This window comes from Opisthocomus hoazin, chromosome 7 (genome assembly GCF_030867145.1).
Source record: "Opisthocomus hoazin isolate bOpiHoa1 chromosome 7, bOpiHoa1.hap1, whole genome shotgun sequence".
NCBI classification, from domain to species: Eukaryota; Metazoa; Chordata; class Aves; order Opisthocomiformes; family Opisthocomidae; genus Opisthocomus; species Opisthocomus hoazin.
The window spans coordinates 44,135,651-44,150,305 of record NC_134420.1 but is presented as its reverse complement, the minus strand read 5'-3'; the positions used below and the strand labels follow the sequence as shown (position 1 = coordinate 44,150,305).

The 14,655-nt window shown below is 37.3% G+C and overlaps 1 protein-coding gene across 4 annotated transcripts in view; it reads right to left on the bottom strand.

Annotated features, from left to right (window-relative positions):
• AKAP6 (A-kinase anchoring protein 6) overlaps positions 1 to 14,655 on the bottom strand; it is a 299,941-nt gene that overhangs the window by 197,506 nt on the left and 87,780 nt on the right. For all 4 annotated transcript variants that reach the window (XM_075425714.1, XM_075425718.1, XM_075425717.1 and 1 more), the window contains exon 3: positions 3,518 to 3,769. In XM_075425714.1, coding sequence (XP_075281829.1) covers positions 3,518 to 3,769 — 252 coding nt within the window. The remainder of the gene's footprint in view (positions 1 to 3,517; positions 3,770 to 14,655) is intronic.

Below are 14,655 nucleotides of genomic sequence, written 5' to 3'. Positions count from 1 at the left end.
AACCGTGTATAAATCAAAACCCTTTCCAAGGCCCTAAGGGCCTTCATTTCTGCTGAGTAATGAGCTCCATTCATTTGTCTCTTAAAAATGTGTTTATTAACATTAATAAAATTTACAATCACATGCATTAAACCATCTTGCTTGGTCATTTTCCAAGCAGCCTCTTAAGTGTGTGCTTCAGAGGAGCATTAGTTAAAGCCAGTATGTTTTTATTATTGTTTTAATTTCAGAAAAATACTACATTTAGTTTTTTGCGTGGGTACCAACAGTAATATCTTTGTTCAAAAAATTTGTCCCTTTTCACATAGTAATGCTTCCTGTAAAGCTCTGTAGGCTGTTTCTAATACCTTGTTTTATTTATATTTAAATCAGCACAGTTCTGCCTTTTTTTTTTATTCTTACAAATGAGCTGATTTAATTTATAAGATAGTCCTTTTGTGACTTTACCAACTGTTTGAGAACATCAGGATTCACTATATTTTAACATAGCCTTATACTGATCCTTTCCCCATTTCCTGGCTTTATCAACTGTGAAATAAAACTCCCAGGTTAGGTTCAGCTGGACAGAACTCAGGCTGCACAGAGCTCATTTTTCTTTCCTTCTTATCTATCTCTGGGTAATTCCTGAAGGAGAAATGAATGATCCTTCAAACTCTTAACTCTCCAAAGCTTTTTATTAAAAAACGTATTTTCTTAATTTGGCACCTCCGTCATGGCAGGCAGCTTGCCTCACTGATTCCTTCGTTTCCTCCAAGCCATAAAACTTTTTGTGCCCTTTCCTGCTGGCATCTTACTTAGTATGGCACTGCTGCAGTAGCCAAAAGTGCAGTTACTGCCTGCCCGGTTAATGAGCTGGGTTCCTAACCAAGCCGGTATGGCATGTGCTGTACGCTTTCATGTTTTGGTCCCGGTGTTATCCCTGTTCATCACGCTGAGGCTCTCTTACACACATTTATGTGTGTTACAGCTGCAGTGTAAATTTAGCCCAGGCAGGACTGTTGCGCCTTGATTGACTGTGCAGCCTATGAGCTGAGAGAGTAGTGAATATTAATGAGATGAGACTGTCTCACTGAACATGAACAAAGCTTTGGCAGGTCACTTCTTCCATGGAGCTCCTCAGTTAACATTGGCAGTCAAAGCCGCTCTTGACCATTACATAGAAGAGGGATGACTTAAGGAGTGAGCCAAATATTTTGTGAAATTATCAATAGGTTCATGACTACAGAAAAGCATAACATTTGCTGTACTGGCTCAGATCAAATTTCCATCTATCCCAGTATCCTGTCTCTGCATCACTTCTAAACATTTTCTGCTAGCTGAGCTATAAGGCATGGGTATACACACACGGCCCTTCCACGCACGACATTTCTACGCGCACTCCCAGCTTCTACTAATGAGCAGCCTATGCTGATCTTCATCTGGAGGTTATAATTCCTCCTATCTTTGCTTAGTTTTCACATTTATTTTTTGAACTTCTTTCCACTTCTAAGTGTCCTACAGTAGTGAATTCCAAAGTAAAAATCTTTGTCAAATGTGAGTTTCCTCCTATTCATTTCAAAACAGATGACTTCTCAATCTTAGGCGAAAAAATTAAGCTGTCATTCCTGGTTCATAATCCCCAAGGAGTACTGAAAATTAGGAGAATGATTCTCCAAGGAAGGGTTATCTGTGTCAGCAAAGGTTGGTAGGTTTGCTCAAACAGTCTTACTATTCACATATGCATGAAAATCCCTAATAGATAATACTTGTATCGTAAGGCACTTACAAGTCCTGCAGTGTAGTCCTGTCTGGGAAAGGGTATGGGGGAAACACCAAAAAAAGAAGGTAGATAAGAGCAGATACAATTGTCTCTACATTTTATTTATTTCTTTACTTATTTATTTATTTATTTTTGTGAAATAAAGCCGCTACCACTATACCTAATGAAAAGCATGAATAAATACCTGGAAGTTAAAAACTGCAGAGCAATTTCTGGGAACCTATTCAAGCACTAGAGCAGAAACGTAATATCAGTATTGTGTCCTTGCTATTGCTAGCCATTAATTTTATCAAATATTATTTATGTTTTAGTTGGGGTGGAAAAAAAGAATCGTGTCAAGATGTTTTGTCTTTTTTATTACCATATAAGCCTATCTGGAAACATGTTTTTCCCCACTGAAAAATAATCTATCCTTCCCCAGGCAGTCCTCCCCTGTATTGGAGGGATGTTTTTTATAGCAGTTGTAATCGAACCCAGATGGGAGATTTCCTGTCTCTTAGTATCTGAATCTGCCCCTTCCTTATGTCTTGAAATCACCACATTCATGTCATGAAATAAAGACTTCACCGTAAGTCGCCACTCTGGATATTCAAACAAGCGTGTACTTCCTTCAGACTTGCCAGAGAAGATTTACCAGAAAAAGCAAAGCAGAAAATGAATCTGAAGCAGCAGGTACGTATCCATCAGGAAGAGGGGGTGTGGAAGGTGGGCCTGGACGTATTTGAGCATTGATTTCAGGACCACCCACTCTGTTGTGCCAAAGACAAATATAAAACCCAACAGGGAGCAGAGAAATATGCACATTCTCTTTAAACTTGAGTGATCTGAAATTCAGGACATGTTTAGGGGACTTCTGACTTCCTCTGTAACACAGGTTGCAGAATCTCATTGCACTGATCTTGAGATATCTTTCTGTAAATGTATCTAATCCTAACAAAAGCATTTTTTCCTAATCTTAGGACTTCTAGCAAATGAATTCTCTACATGTTAAGCGATCTTGTATTAACCATTAATTACCCTAACTATTAATAATGTGCTGCTTCTTTCAGTTTTAAAAATTAGGCCAGTAATGTCCTTCTAACTAAGCTAGTTTAGTAATAATGATTTCAAAGGAAAAGGCATTTTAGTTAAATGAATCCAGATATACAAACCATTTACATGTGTGTGAATTTGACACCCATTTAGATTAAAAAATGTATGATGGATGTATCATTGTTGCTCAGACAAAATTGTGTGACTGTTTACAGACGTATTGTAGAAATGCTGCTCAAACATATTAAAGACCATGCTCTCTGGGTATAAAGCAATACTGACCTAGTCTGGAAAGTTTTGGAAAACATTGTGTAAGCTTCAGATTTGTATATGCAAGAAGGTAAATGTCTAAGCTTTTCACTAAAGAATTTATTGCACATAAAATCTGAGTTTTAAATTGGATATGAACCTTAGATTGACGAGTGGACTGTGGACAACATGCACCTCTGTAAGTGTTTTCAATCCTTTACGAAAAACATTTAAATCAGGGGTAAACATTGCTAGCCACTAGCACGACACTTCTGAAAGATGACCTTAAACTATTTGTTTTAATTTGATTCAATGAGCACAGATATCACAGCTGAAGACACTTTAAACACAAAATTAGCAAAATGTGTAGAAGAGAGCCATCCTTAAAACTGTCATCCTAGCAATATTAAATGTGCAGCAGAGATGAGGTTCTTCAAATACAGATGAAATTCTCAAAATTGAATTTAGTTACTATACCTCCTTAGTCTCTTCAGAAAATGCTTGCAGAATATCAGTCTGCCTGGTGTAGTTTCCATTGGCGTCTTGTAGTCCCTGGAGAATACGCTCCCTCAGAACCAGAACAGAAACACGTAGCTGATGCCAGAGCAGTTGTACTGTGTGGATATCAACTATCACATTGACAGAGTAAGACAGAAGCTTCAGGGAAAACTCAGTCTCTAGCAGAGCATGAATTTGTTCAACGTGATCAGATATATCTTCACAAATATCCTGCAATGGAAAAATAAAGATGTTTAGCTACAGGCATGGTTCTTCCATGGATCAGGTCTACTTTTCATCTACTTTTCATTAATTGCAGAATAGATTATTTCAGAGAGGAAAGACAACATAATTAACACATTCAGAGTTCTCTATTTTTTTTTTTATTTATGGCAATGCTACAGCAACTGAACCAGCAGCTGTCCTCTTTGGCAGGACTGCTCAGTAAGTGCAGAGACAGCACACAATAAAGAAGGATGGCACAACAAGATCACATGAATCAGAAGCAGAAAACTAACACTGCACAATGACATGCTAGAAGACAGCAATAAGAACGGAAATGGTACGATTGCCACAAGCAGTCTCCCTCTCTGCTTCCCCCTCTCTCCCCTCCAGTTAAAATGCAAAGAATCTGATCTGCGCCATCATCAACAAAATTCTTTTGGACAAAATTTACCTTTTAATCTAGCCTCTATAGCCAAGAAGGACAAAAGTCTGGGATAGGCACAAAGTGGATAAACTGTTTCTGAGATCCATTGCTGACTGCTGTGATGAGAGAGTGCTAATTTTGCATAGTCTTCTTTGGGACTCACAATTGAACAGATGGGTGGAGAAGGAGAAAGAGGGAAAGCAGAGAAGCTGTGGGCAGTTGTGTTGAGAAAGTAGAAAAGAAAATATAAGTTACCAGGTTATAAATCTAAGGTTTTGATGGGATGGTGTCCTCCAAATTTAACAACTAATGTTCCAGATTTCTAACTGTATTGTGTAAAATCTTTACAATCTAGTCTTAATTTTCTTTGTGAAAGGGTAAGTCTCAAGACTAAAGGATGTTTAGGCATATGGTATTGAGTGAACAACACTGTTTTATAACAATTCTGCTTGAAAACTATGTGTAAAAAGCGTGTTATAAACAAGTAAGGAAATGTGATCAAAGACTGAAGAAAATTAATACTAGATCCTAGAAGGTTTTTTTTCCTACATCTATGGCATATATTTAAAGGTGACTTAATAGCGTGTTTTAAATCCAAGACTTATTTATTTAAAAAAAAATAAATTATTTTAATTCAAACCTTCAGAAATGTCCTTTTTAGGTAAAGAATAATATATGCATAACATCAGTAAAAATTAAGAATAAAAAACATGATTTTGATTCATTTCAAATTTGCTATCGAAACAGATTACAATGAAACCTTATGTCTCTGATGATACTGTTGTGGTTTTATACTAGAATAACAAGAAAATCAGTAAAGCTGATTCTTTTTAAATTAATAATACAGTACAGTAATTTTTGTCAGTTCAGTTTTGACATCTTCAGTCTGAAAGTAAAGCCAAATTATTCAATATGTAATTGTATATATGCAACAAATTAAACCAAAATTAAATCCCTAGATAATATTAAATCGTTCTAGTACAACAGACAGCACAATATTAGCCCTTGAGAAACAATTATGGTTGAGTACTATCAGTAGTTACTCATTTTAATAAAGCACTGACAGCTAAATCAAGTCCCCTGCAGGAGTAGCTCTCAGAAATGCCAGAGATGAGCACAGAACGTTGGAGCTGCAAAGAGCAGAGTTTTGGGGCTGCCTTGAGAGCCAGTGTCTCTTCCCCTCTGTCCTCAGCCCCCTTGTTGAGACAACCAGCATCTGTATTTGCAAGTACAAAACAGATAGCCTCGCCTAGCAACACGTAGGGCTTGCAAGTGCTTAGGGCTTCAAATACCCACCCACTTCCAGGTGAGAAAATGGATGCTCTAGTTACCAGGTTGGTGTGCTAATCTAATCCTACAGACACACAGACAAAGCTAAAACTGTCAGAAAAACCTTTTCCAGGCCTTGGAAAAGGTTATTATTATCCATTTATCCAACTACAACTGAAACTTGACTGAAAAGCACCGCTGTATTTTTATGTTATTTCAAATGTTTTAAAGAATATTTATAGTGAGTTAGTTTCACTGAATTTGGATTCACTTCTCCAGTGTCGTTCGTGTCTTCTTCCTCTTGGCCATACAGCAATTTAACTTTAATTTCAGGGATTAAAAACTAGATTGTTGTCCAGTAATTGTAACTTTGTAAATTAGACCAAATCTATAGAAAAATACTTTAACATATCTTCAGTTAGACTACTCATGTGAATAAGCTTAAGTTTGTGTCAACCTGAAAAACAAGTTTTCATTATTTTCCACCTTCACATGCACAGTTACAAGCTGAATTCAACTGCCGTAAGAATTCTCAGAGAGGCTGAAAACAGAAAACCATAAGAAGAAAATATTGACAATGAGGCAGTGCCTCCTGACAACTGATAACATCCTGAAAATCTTGGCTAATGAATCTAGATAATATTCTAAATCAAGAGTTCAGACTCACACTTCAAACAAGGCTACCAAAGCATCTCAAATTTCTGAAGTAGACACACTTTCCAGAACACAGAAAATTTTGTACTAAAACGCAAATCCCAGCACCACTAGAGGTTTGAAAGAGGCATATATTCAAGGACATATGCTGTTAATTTTTACATGGCTTGTTATAAGTGCTCATTTTTCTCAAAATCTGAAATACTTAGACTACTGCAAGCATAGCAGCAGCCAAATGCATTATGTACTAACAAGATAATTAACCACTCTTGACAGTTTCAGTAACATGGAGAGAACCTAAGGCTGATCTCATCAGTCTCCAAGTAAAGGTCACATACTCTGATCTTAACATACAAGACTACTATCTCAGTCAGAGACAAGTACCAGCTCTTAAAGGATTTAGGCTTTGGAAAGAGTGGGTGGCCAAAAGACAGGAAGCTATTTTCTCAGTAGCTGAATGAGCCAGGAAGGAAATCAAGTCCCTGCATACCTTTTCATAACATACAAACTCTGAGCTCCATTTTCCGACTTTACCATCAGCTCCCTCTCCCTTCTGGCCCGGAATTAGCATAGCACATAGCACTGAACTGTCACTGTAGTCTTGTCTTTACTTCCATGGGAGAACAGAAAGGATTTTTTCCTTTGCTAAGTATGTTGACATGACATGATCTTTAGGGCTGTTGGTTTGTGGGTTTTTTTTCTTCTCTTCCTATTAGATGAAAATCTGATTGAACCATTCAAGGGGTCTGATTTAATTTGCAACAGGATCAGGCATAGATCTGAAGTGATATAACTCCCCTATTAATAGCTCCAGCTATTCAACATCTGTAAGTCCTGGACAAAAGTCTACAGTGCATGCACAAGTTCGATATGTCCAGTTCAGTATTACATATACGCTGTGCAGTCCACCTGCACAGGCACTGTAAGACTGAAGGCAGACAAGTGTAGGCTGGCTTCACTGTGTGCTGAAAGATGGGCAGTGTCAACGCAACAATCTTACTGAACATGCACTGACCACTTGTGTGATAGCTAGTAGCTGGTCAGCAGTCCCTGACGCATCAGACTCTGCACCTGTGGCACACAGTCGTATATCAGTCTATTGGGTATTTCTTGAAAAAATTCTTAGGAGCCACAAGTTGACACTCCTGAACCATGTAACATTGTTTTGGTGGGTGACTTCCATTTCAGCAGAGTTTGTAGCCATTGTCAAAAGAATGAGGTTTCATGTCACCACAGGCCAGGTTCCTGGATAAAATGGATTATTACACTTTGTATTTACAAATAAAGAACAGCAGTATCACAAGTTAGTACCTAAATGCTGTCATGAGTGCCAGTCACTGTTACCAGAAGTGGCAGGTAGACAAAATAAACCATGTACTTTCAAGTAATAAGAAAACAGCATTTATCTATTGGCATCTATTTCTAAATATGCATAGTTTCAAGTCAATGGCAATGACATACTGCCTACAAATACAAGCATGGAAATCCTTCCCCATTTTATCAGTATATAGTTTCATAACAGATACTATTATAGCCTGACTTTTAGAAAGCACCAATTCCAAAACAACGTTGTCATTGCTGGTCTCAAACATCTACTAGGCATTTTAATTTTTAAACAGTTTCATAGTGGTGCTAAGGTAAAGATTTTGTTACCCTCTCATGAGCTATCCTGTAGCGTGGACTGTGGGATTTCTTAGGCTACAGGGGTTGTACCCGTTCGGCTGCCAACTGCCCACTTCACTCAGTCTTCCAGACAGCTGATCCTGTAATTTGCAGCTGCTGCATCCATCAGTCTGCTCATAGCCCTCCACGTCAACTAAAATAGCCTGAGCTGCAAATACTGCAGTAGAGAAAGCAAAAGTGCTTTCTCAGGAGTCAATGAAAACTAAGCTTTGATGTTGACTTAAAAAAATACTTTTTCTGTGCTCTTCAAGAAATTCTGTTAAGATGTACATGAAACTTCTAAAGGATGAAAGTTTGCAATACGTCGCTTCAGAGTTATTGACAGAGAAGCTATGCTGCGGATTTCTGTTCTTTGATCTCACAGTAAAACTGGATTGCCATTGAATTGTATAACTACTGTACATGCAAGACAAAATCTGTGATTTAAGAAAATGTCTATCTATTTGGTCTTTCCTTTCAAGGACATTTTATTTCCTCAGAAGACAAAGATTCCAATGAGAATGTACAAATTCTTCTCTTCAGAAAAAAATTAGCATATCTGCCAAAGAATTTTTCAGATTTTTTTTTAAATGTACTTGAAAAGTATGAATTAAACTCCCTCTCTGCACTGCCCTTTTATGCTTATATATAAAGACCACAAAAGTGAGGGGGTTTTATTGCTGAACAAATAAAGATTTGCAGCTTTCAGAAAGGCATTTTTCTTTTAAAATGCACTCAGACTTCTCAAAGAGAAGTAGTTTTTCATGTCTACCTGCATGTACATCTAAACAGTGTTATAAGGATAAAATTCTTCTATCTTGGATTATTGGTGAAACCTTAAGAGCAAAAGCTGCTCACATTTTTTTTCACAGCTGTTCTTAAGTAAACAATTCAGTCAAAGAAAATAGCCATACAGGAAAAATGCAGAGTTTGACTAAGCAAAATTGATGGCCACGGAAAGCTCCAGACTCACTGTGAGTCACGAGTTTGTCAGAAAGTGCGTTGAAGTGCTGAAGTACTGTAGCGGGTATCACTGTGGCATTCAGTGGCTAGGGGAAACAAATACATTTTACCAGGTGAAGAATGCAAAGTGCAGCAGGAAAACAGCTACCAGGAGGCTCTAAGATCACTGACCCTGCCCTCTGCTGACACCGACAGCTTGGAAACACGTTGGTCGTCAAAGTAAGCTGCTCAACTTTTCCCTCATGATAATACGCCTACTACTGATAGTAACATTTTCTGGTGCATCATCCTTTTCTGCACAGTATTCTCTTTCCCATCTTAGCTTTTATTTTAATTACTTTACTCTCATTATTATAAGTGAGTGACATTTTCATCATTGCAAAATTCCAGTAAGTAATCTTCATTTTACATTTTGCTAAAATTCTCAGAAACTTGTTGGAGTATGGGAAAGCTGTTAATTTGACAGATGTGATTTCCCTGTAGAAAAATATTTTACTTTTTTTTTTTTTTTTCAAGAGAGTCCTGTTTTCCAACATATTTCTTCAGTGGAAATTTGCAGGTGTTACAGAAGACTAAGCATTGTGACACACTTCCAAGAAAAGATGCTCCACTTCCTATTGTGTAAAAATTGCTAAAAAAAGTTTTGAGAATAAATATCCAGTTTGGTGAACTGTAAGTGGGCATCTTTCTGCTGTATTCTGCTATCTCAGGATTCAATTCAGTGAGTTATGTTCCTATATCCCTGTACTTCAAAATAATGTGAAATAGATGTCAAATTGGCAATTCTTTGGCAGTGTTGCTAAAATAGTGATGGTTCGTCTGGGATTGTAACAGACATGGAGCACTCTGTAACAATTTATCACTAGCTTATGCGACATGTTTTATTAGGATGTTTCTTGTGCAAGTATACTGGTTTACTATCAATATGAAAGGAAAATGAGTAAGAAGAAAGGTAGAAGGTGGTTAGATATGATATCACTCGCTAAGCATGGCAGGCTGTTACGTAACAATGCCTGAAATGTTAATTGTGAAGCTCCCGTCTCAGGATTCCAGCCACTTGCATTTGTTTTGCCATATGGGCCCTTGCTGGGGCCAAAGGATCAAACAGGCTAGGAAGAAGCAAAAGGATCCATTTGTCCAGAAGCAGGGCAGTTGCTGCTGGAAGCTGTTCCAGCTCGCTTCCAGGACCAGCTGCAGTGCCTGACCATCCTACGCCAGCCTGTACCTTTACTGCAGGAGGGGATGGCTGCAGAGGGGACAGACTGCTTTCAAATGTTCATTTCCCATATGAAGTTTAATCAGTACTTCAATGTAAAAGGACTTTCTGGTCAGAGCATCCACCGCAGGCCAGATTCTTAAATGCAAGGAAGTATTTAGTCCACACAGCAAGCTTCGGATATATGATGCACCAAACTACTCTACTGGAAGGCCTGGGATGGAACTGGAGAACCATAGGAGAAGTTATAGCAGTAAAATGAGGCACCTCAGAACTGTACTGAAAGACTATTGTGTACACAAATCTGGGCTAGCCATTTCTGGGATATTCCTGACATCAGTAAAATTGAGGCATGAATTTCATTTGTGTAAGAAACTACATATACCAACTGAATATGGCAACTAATTTGGCGTGGGAAGCGATGTGACATCTGCAGCTCAGCGATGCTTTCATATTCCTGAACTTCCATTCATTCCACTGTGCAATATGCCCAACGTTATGACCTGAAAACCCTTTGAAAACTTCAGAATAAGAAATATATTCTTGTACACCCCATAATCATCCAAGCCCACAACGTTCAGGGCCTTTGTCCATTAAAGTTATTAACATACTACATTTCTTCAATGAGTAACCATATAACTTTTCATTTATCTTGCTTTAAGTGTGCGTCTTGGTTTCAGCTGGGGTAGAGTTAATTTTCCTACCAGTAGCTGCTGTGTTTTGGATTTAGTATGAGGAAAATGCTGATAACACTGATGTTTTCAGTTGTTGGTAAGAAATCAAGGACTTTTTTTCAGTCTCCCATATTCAGCTAACGAGCAGGTGTGCAGGAGCTGGGAGAGAGCACAGTCAGGCAGCGAGCCCAAGCTGGCCAACAGAAATATCCCATACCATAGCCATCACGCTCAGTTTATAAGTGGGCGTTGCCCGGGGGGAAGGAATCCGCTTTTTTTTCCCCTTTCTTTTCTGGAAGTTCAGTCTTTTTCTGTGAGTTTGGTGACTTCTGCGAAATTCATGAGTTTGGCAAAATCTGAGAAATTTGTGAGGCCCAGGAAACCTGTGGGTTCCGTGATCACTGCTCAAGGACTGGTTACACAATTCATCGTCAGGCGGTGAGAAAAATTGTATTGTGTATAGTTTGTTTTGCATATTCTTTAGTAGTAGTAGTAGTAGTTCCTTTGTTGTCTTACTGAACTGTGCAGCAGAGCAGCAGGTTTTGATTCTAGCTACTTCTGACAAAAGAGGAAAAATAACAAACGCTAAACCCATATGAAAACCTAGTCAAGCAACTGGTAGTAATGGCAAGTTTTGAAAAACAATAAGCATCTTTCAAATGCCTGTTCATTGGATGATGATAATAATATATATATATATATTTGTCTTGCACTGATCATTTGAGATCACAAAGAAATGAGAAAAATACTATAAGATAGCTTTATACTAAGCATACTCATTGTGCATTACATATTCATATCTACAGAAATGGAAGAGTGATGACTTATTAAAACATCCTTCAAGTACCTTATAGATCTCTTTGCACAACTCCATGCTTTTTCTGCAATAATGGAGGTATATAGCACATGTTTTGCAACCTTCTAGATAACTACCTTTGCTTCTTATTTTTTTGCTCTCTTTACTCAGCACTTTCTTGCATTCTGCAAGCCATATATACTAAATGGACGTTAAAGGCATTTCTAACAAATTCAAATTACCACATGAGGATGCAAATGGAAGGACATTTTACTCACTGTGAACATATACGCTCTGCTCTAGCTAAAACAACCAGTTCTTGGTGGCCTGGCCAGGGCTAGACAGTTTTTGACCTCAGTGCAGAGAGTGGTTAATTGGCTGTGAGGAAACCCCTACTGTCATTTCATGCAAAATGTGCAAAAATGGAATGTGATAAACAATCATGTAAACTACATGAAGCAGAAAGAAGTCCACCCCATCATCTGATCAGAACTCTCATAATTTCATCTACGATATGAAATAACTAGCAGAATTCAATGCTAATGCACTAACAGTTCATTAATTTTCCAGGAAAATAATTACCCTTTTGAAAACAGTGTGTTTTCAAAGCTTTATGCAGCCAACCTATTACTCTGACAACTCAGCTTTGAATATGTCTCATTCTTGTTCTCTCTTCATTTTTAGTTTGAGGAGGATTTGGAATTACTCTTTACATGGAACAAGAAAATTTCAAGAATTTTTTAAGCCTTCTGCAGGGCCATAGGATCTTTGTTGTCTAAGCTCTGTTTTCTGACCAGCAAATGTCTTTTTATTGTTTAGACGAGAAAGTAGATGCATTTCTCTTGAAAGATTTTTCAGTTTATACACTTCTTGTGAAAGACTCTTGTTCTTATTAAACTCAATAAACTTAATTAGGGTCTTTGATGGAGATCAGCTATTCCTAAAGAGAAGAGTTTAGATGAAAGAGAAAAGTTTCTTGGAGGAAAAGAAGCCTCATTCTTTAAATAACGAATTTTCCAATAACAAACAAACTCTAACCCCACATAAATAGCACAATGTATTTTAGGCATTATCAAACTACTGAAATGTAAGATGTCAAAATCAATAAATAAAAGGAACTGCAAGTTCACACAGGAGAAAAATTCAGTCCTTCTGCACAGACATGCAGAACATAAGAGAAAAAATTTAATGGAAATATTTTGACTTGCCTGAGCTAAAGAATGCTAACCTCATTCACTCTCTTTGACTAAAGCTTAGTGGCTATAACAGAATCTGATGAAGGATCGTGAGACTCTTTATGCTGATGTCAAATGCTCAGTATGGTGACTGTGTTCTCCTTTCTTTTCTGGAACAGGTTAGAAGTGAAGAACTACCATCTGTGCCAAGCTTTCTATAATGAAAATTGATAGTATGATAGGAAGTTTTCAAGATAAGTGGCTGTTTTATATCAGTCCAGCTAAGCCTCCAAGAGTGTCTGTGACATGTTTTTGAAGTTACTTTCCATCAGTCATTGTTGAGGACAGCAAAAAGGACACAAACTCTCTTGTTCTTTATTAGCAGACTTCGCTTTATTAGCACTGTTGTTCCCTTTTATGTTGCTCAGTGAAAGCTAATATTTAATCCATGAAGCCTTACAAGGATCACCGAGATCTTTTTGCTCAGTTCAGAAACATGGAAAAGAAGCCTTATAGTCTATCTTGCACGCTGCCTGCTGTTCATGACCTTCCTGCCCTCTCTCCAGAATGACAAGTGTTCAAGTCAGCTGGAAAGCTCTTGTAGATCCTCCAATGAGTTAGTAACAATTACAAAGCACTCCAAGCATGTGGAGGCACTTCCAGTAGTCTGAAACAGCTACCACCTACCCAGCGTACCAGGAGGCTTATCCCACCCTGGATATCACTCAGTCTTTTACAGGAGTCAGGGTCAGAATATATATCAGTGCTAGTTAAAAAACAACCAACAAAAAAAACAGACAAACACACCTACATTTGCTATATCCAGGAAGAACAATTTGAAAGATTGGTAGAAAGCTTAAATTACTATTTTACAAACTTAAAGTCTTAACTGAATGAAGAAATAAAAGAGCACATTTTAGAAAAATTTTTAAAAGTTTGAAGATTGAATCTTAAAAACATCCAAAATGCACAAGATTTTAATTCTAATTTCACTTCTGAAAGTGCACGTGGAATTTCTTGTTTTACTTATGGAATGAGCTCTTCTAGCAGGTAAATCAAACCCCATATTATGATTACTACTTGGACAATATGTTAGAAATCATTCCTAATCAGTTTGTGATAGGTTCAACGTAGGTCACAGAGAATGTTCCTGTGGTTTTTGGCCTCAGATATAATAAAGGCAAATATAAACAAAAAGCCTAATTTACATCCACAGAAAGAAGAATACAGTAGGGTTTTTGCAGGGTCTTTCGAGAAGGAATATAATGGAGACTAAATTGGAAACCTGGAGTTACAGGACTGGCATGACATCCAAAACTAACTGAACCTTCCAAACTACTTTAATTGACTTTTGGCAAGTACCAAAATGCTCACATGAGACTTTGCATATAAAAACAATTAACATACATTATCTAATAGTTGGTACTATGTGATTTATTTCCAAATCTCACAGTTATCCCACAGGTGGCTCTTGGTTAATACAGATGTATATTTAAAGGTTTGTATATGGTGTCTTCTTTTTAAACAAAATCATGTTCATAATATCCTTGAATTTTTTATTTAGATGTAAAGAGGATACTGTAAAAATAGCAAATAATCAAAAATCAGATTTTATACCATATCTGTGGTACCTTAATCACAAATATTTCTAACATAATCTAGCAAAAAATTGTCATATCCAATAGACACAATGCAGCACTTATGTCCAATTAAATTGGCTCTAAGGAACATAAAATTCAGTATGATTAATAATAGATGCTTGTTCTGGCTGCTTACAAGATTGAGAGTGCTAGACATTAGTATTTTAACACTGTATTTAGAACGAAATATTTGATTTTAAAATTAGACATAATATTATGGATAGAACTACTTAAATACACTGTAATTGTAATTTAGAAATATGTTACGAGACTGTAGAGCATATTCCCACAACATATTAATACGTAGCAAGTTCCAGTGTGACAATTCTGAGCAGTCAGCTTGTGCTCTCGCAGGATAATTCTCCTAATAGTGCCGATTTTAGTTTTACAAGAGAACTTTCCAGTGTAAAGAACTGACA